General features: G+C 36.9%; 1 protein-coding gene across 1 annotated transcript; it reads left to right on the plus strand.

Annotated features, from left to right (window-relative positions):
- Window positions 1–183: 183 nt before the first annotated feature.
- Window positions 184–1,612, plus strand: LOC123965306 (trichohyalin-like). The gene has a single exon (XM_046041865.1). It carries the CDS (start codon window positions 287–289, stop codon window positions 1,541–1,543), a length of 1,257 nt encoding a protein of 418 aa, XP_045897821.1. The 5' UTR covers window positions 184–286; the 3' UTR covers window positions 1,544–1,612.
- The last annotated feature ends 3,626 nt before the right edge of the window (window positions 1,613–5,238 follow it).

Genomic DNA, 5,238 nt, shown 5'->3' on the forward strand with positions numbered 1-5,238 from the left:
TCAGAATTCTGACGATGTCATAATGTTGATGATGTCATAAACACCATGCTGTGTGAAAGGTTCTGTCACTTCCTGTACTTTATCAGTCAGAATTCTGACGATGTCATAATGTTGATGATGTCATAAACACCAGTCTGAGGGGAATGTGAGGTCACTGCCTGTACTTTATGACATCTTCAGCATTCCAAAGATCAAAGTCACTGAGTGAACACATTTTAATCCTTCAACTCTTCAATCTAATATCTGGATCATTTACAACTGAGCTTCGTGTACAGAGCCCAGAAAAATGGATATGGACTTAGAAGCAGTCATTCAACAACTTGAAGGCATTAATATCCAACTGCAAAGGTATCCGAAACAAGATCAGAAAAATCTACTGGCAGAGCACCATGAAAATAGCCGAACTCAGAAAGAATTGGATGCAGTGCCCAACGCTATGACAGTGGCAACAGAAGCCATTTTAATAGCCAAGGAAGCTTTGGGAAAAGAACTTCAGCAGCTAAACCAGATGCGACCTGACAAAGCCTGGGATGAGAAGTGTAAGAACATCAAAGCAGAGCACTTAGCAGCAAGCCAGCAAAATGGGGCACTGCAACAACAAATTCAGGAGCTCAGGGAAAAACTCAAAAATGAACCAGCTTTCGACGAAATGTATGATCAACTGAAAGCAGAGAATGCGGCGATTAGCCAGCAAAATGACAACCTGAGACAAGAGATTCAGGAGATAGCCAAAGATCTCCGTAATGAAAAGGCTCAGCAAGAAATTGTTGATCAAATGGAAGTGTCAAAAGTGGCCATCAGCCAGCAGAACGCTGCACTGAAAGAACAATGGCAGAAGATCTCCAAAGATTATGAAGATGAAAAGATGTCCAGATTCAGGTATAATGAGAGGTTGCACATCGTGGACTTTATGCGCAAAGAAAATGAAGACCTCCAACTACTCATTCAGACCTTTACCAGAAGGATCCAGAACAGAAAAGCCATGAAGGACAAGTATAAAGCCCTGAAATCAGAAAAAAAAGCTGTTTCTGCAAAAAAAAATGAGCTTCTTAAAGAACTTCGTTCGCTCAACTCAAAGCGTGATAGCATGCCAGACTATGAAGACAAGTTTGATCTACTGAGAGAGGAGACAGGAGCCTTAAGACAACAAAACGATAAACTCCATCGAGAAATCAAAAAGTGCATTGAGGAGATGGAAAACAAAACCGTCATAAAGGAAATGTATAAAGAATTGAAAGTACAGAAAAAGAGTCTAACTCAGCAAAATAACATCCTGAAAAAAGAAATTCAGGAGGTGGAGAAAAGGCTTGTAAAGGAACAAGCTTTGGTAGACAGGAATAATGTCATGAAAGAAGAAAATGAAGCCTTGATCCAACAAAACTACACATTACAACTCGAGGTTAAAGAGCTCTACGCCAGACTACAAAGTGAACAAATGCTGGAGGTCATGAATAAATCGCTGACAATGGAAAAAGATGCCATGGGCCGACGAAATGACGTACTTCGACAAGAGGTCCAGGAGCTCAATAAAAAGTTTTGCTGAAAACAAAAAAGGGTAGGGATAAAACTCCAGCCTCACACAAAAAGGTGCTGGTTCAATTCCTGGGCCTGACTCTTTTTGTGTAGAGCTGGATTTTTGTCTACGTTTCTGTGTGGAGTTTGTATGTTTGTCGCTGTGTCTGCGTGGGTTCGCTACAGGTGATCCGGCTTCCCCTACATCATAAAACATATTTAACATGTAGATTCTAAATTGGCCTAAAAAAACAAACAATACCTAAAAGCGGGGCAGCATGGTGGTGCAGTGATTAGCACTGTCACCTCAGAGCAAGAAGGTCCAGGGTTCGAATCTTGGTCATCCCAGGTCCAGGGTTCAGACCTTGGTCGTCTTGGTTTCTGTGTGGAGTTTGTATGTTTCTCCCTGTGTCTGCGTGGGTTCGCTCCGGCTTCCCCTAAATCATGAAACATATTTATAATATAGATTCTAAATTGGCCTAAAAATAAAAAAACAATACCTAAAAGCAGGGCAGCACGGTGGTGCAGTGGTTAGCACTGTCTCCTCAGAACAAGAAGGTCCAGGGTTCAAACCTTGGTCGTTTGCGTTTCTGTGTGGAGTTTGTATGTTTCTCTCCAGGTGCTCCGGCTTCCCCTACATCATAGAACATATTTATAATATAGATTCTAAATTGGCCTAAAAATAAAAAAAACAATACCTAAAAGCAGGGCAGCATGGTGGTGCAGTGGTTAGCACTGTCACCTCAGAACAAGAAGGTCCAGGGTTCGAACCATGGTCATCCCAGGTCCAGGGTTCAAACCTTGGTCGTCTGCATTTCTGTGTGGAGATTGTATGTGTCTGCATGGGTTCTCTCCAGGTGCCCCAGCTTCCCCCTACTGTCCAAAGACATGCAGGATAATTGGTGACTCTAAATTGTGCTAACGTGTGAGTGGATGTTCGTTTCTATGTGCCCTGTTATGTTTCATTTTCTCCCCTCTTCACCACCTCTCCAGGTGTTCCATTTTCCTCCTTTCCTCCATTTGAAAATGACCTAAAAAAATAAAAAATAAAATAAAAAAATGTGATTATTTCTGGTTATTTATTAATAAATAGTTGGTAGTTTAAAGTTGTTCCAATTTTGATGTTTTTTTGCTAAAAAAGATAATATTTTTCCCACACCAGCTTCTCTGCACTGGCTCCCTGTATAATCCTGAATATAATTTAAAATCCTTGTGCTCACCTACAAAGCCCTTAATGGTCAGGCACCATCATATCTTAAATAGGGTATCAAGAACCCAAGGTCCCAAGTTGGAACCGTCCCCAGAATTTCAAGAACAGTGGATTAGTTAAGAGAGTACGTGTCCGAGGAAAGTTGGTATAAACATCTTAAAGATCTTAAGGTGTTATAAGTTACTTTCTATACAAATCCCACATTGGCTGTTGGAGCAATGATGATTTCACACAGGCAGAAGTGGATGGTACCTTCTGGCCTTGAGCTGCATTAGCGTCCGGTGATCTAGCAATCTGTTCCTTTATAAAGTCCAGGTCTTTGTGCAGCACCAGGCCATTGTCGTTCACCAGGTAGTCAAACATTTGTAGAGAGGCAGTCTTGTGCTGCGACAGAAACAGACTTGTTATATTAATATGGGAATGTGAATGGTCATATTTGAAAATGAAAGCGCAGGGACTCATTACTCAAATAGAAAGAGCTTATTACAGCTAAAACATGACAAGACACAAAGGTTCTAACCGCCTGCAAAAAGCCTTTTATTAAAAACATTAACCATAAAATAAAAGTTATAATCATCATAATTCATATAATGAGAAATTATAGTTTTTTTTATAGGATTATTCCATTGCTTAATTGCCCTTGTAAAATTACATTGAATTCTATGTAAAAAGACAAAGAAATTCACATATTTAAAATTAACACAACTTTCTGTTATTTTACTGTGAAACTTTAAATTTAAGGTAAATAAATGTAAAAAAAACCAATCGTAAAACAACGGTAAAAAGTCTGGCAGCAAAAGTTGCCAAACACTTACCGTAAAATTACAGTAAAGAACCTTAAATTATTCTACGGAATAATTCTGTTTTTAAATACAGATATTTATTGTAAACATTGTCTGTATTTTTACACTCCAACTGCTGTAAAATGGAAATAAAATCTCATTTAAAAAACATCTGTAAAATGTTAAACAAATGTATAAATCTGCATATAAACTGGAAAATATTGCAGATATACCTTAAAATTACACAATTAAAAAGTGTCTGCAGTATTCTTTGGTAAATTCATAAGATTATCTATTCCATCCACAAGAACTCCTTGTCAAAGTGCAGATTTTTAGATTTAAAACAAAAAAATTACATAAAATTACTTAAAATACCGTGTTTTAAAACTCATTAACAGTATCTTGAAAGCTTTAGGCTTTTATTTTATGGGATTATCCAATCTATTAATGGTAAATTCCTGTTAAATTTAGTTTTTAAACTGCAGAATAAATAAGATCACGTGATAATAGCTTGCAAAACCATATTTTTATAGAGATTACTTTATATAAACAATATTTGACAGTAATTACAAGCAACTATCCAATATATCTACGAACTTTTCCCATTAATGTATGGAGTTTACTTTGAATAAACATACTTTTATAGTAATTACAAGCAATTATCCAATATATCTACAAACTTTTCCCATTAATGTATAGAGTTTACTTTATAGACATTCATAGGCCATTTGAGACTAAAAAGACCCATTCTCTTTAGGTCTTGATCCACAGCTTACTGGTGTTTGAGCTATATATCAAAATCAAATGGTCATAAAAGGTGTATTTGTTGTCCCATCTTGGTTCACTCAAAAAACTGAAGCTTTGATTTTAATTATATTTATTTTTTCAACAGATTCCACAAAATCGTTTTAGGTTAGTTAAAAGCAAAACAATTTAATGAACTTGTATAAGAGTAACACAATGAATGTCAATTGATCGAATAAAAAATAAAAAACATCTGATCAACAATATATTTAAGCTTACCTTTCAATATTTTATTTGGAGTAGTAAAAATATACATTTATGTTCAATTAATTAAAACATTAGGTTTTCATTCAATATTTTTTTCCCAAATTAGATTGACACAATTCAAATGTTTGTCAACTGGTCCCACACAAATTAATTTCAACTTAATTTTGTGTTGGACTTTATGCACCAACACATCACTATCATTTTGGTGCAATTGTTGAAAAAAATACAGTAAAATTATTGGCACTATAAAGTGTAGAAATGTTTGCAAAATAATGTTTAGTTGTTTTAGTTGCTTAGAATTCTGCCTATTCCACAGAACACAGCGTCCAAATCAATGGCTCATTCATAGAGTTTGTTCTTGAGGATCTGTACCTTGGTTGAGAGTTTGCTAGCATCTAGTTGAAAGAATCACTTGTGAAGTACCTCAATTAAATTCAATTTTATTTATATAGCGCCAAATCACAACAACAGTTATCTCACAGCGCTTTTCATAAAGAGCAGGTCTAGACCGTACTCTATGATGCTATTTACAGAAGAAACAGTTCCCACCTAGAGCAGCACTAGGCGACAGAGGCAAGGAAAAACTTCCTTTTAAGAGGCAGAAACCTCGAGCAGAACCATGGCTCAGGGTGGGCGACCATCTGCCTCGACTGGTTGGGGTGAAGGAGAGAGAGGGAGAGAGAGAGGGAGAGAGAGGGCAGGAGAGGAACAGAGAGAAAAAGA

The sequence above is a fragment of the Micropterus dolomieu genome, unplaced genomic scaffold (genome assembly GCF_021292245.1).
Source record: "Micropterus dolomieu isolate WLL.071019.BEF.003 ecotype Adirondacks unplaced genomic scaffold, ASM2129224v1 contig_9134, whole genome shotgun sequence".
In the NCBI taxonomy this organism is placed as follows: domain Eukaryota; kingdom Metazoa; phylum Chordata; class Actinopteri; order Centrarchiformes; family Centrarchidae; genus Micropterus; species Micropterus dolomieu.

What these genes read in the sequence shown, in the direction of transcription:
- LOC123965306 (XM_046041865.1), top strand. Translation starts at nt 287, where the DNA reads ATGGATATGGACTTAGAAGCAGTCATTCAACAACTTGAAGGCATTAAT.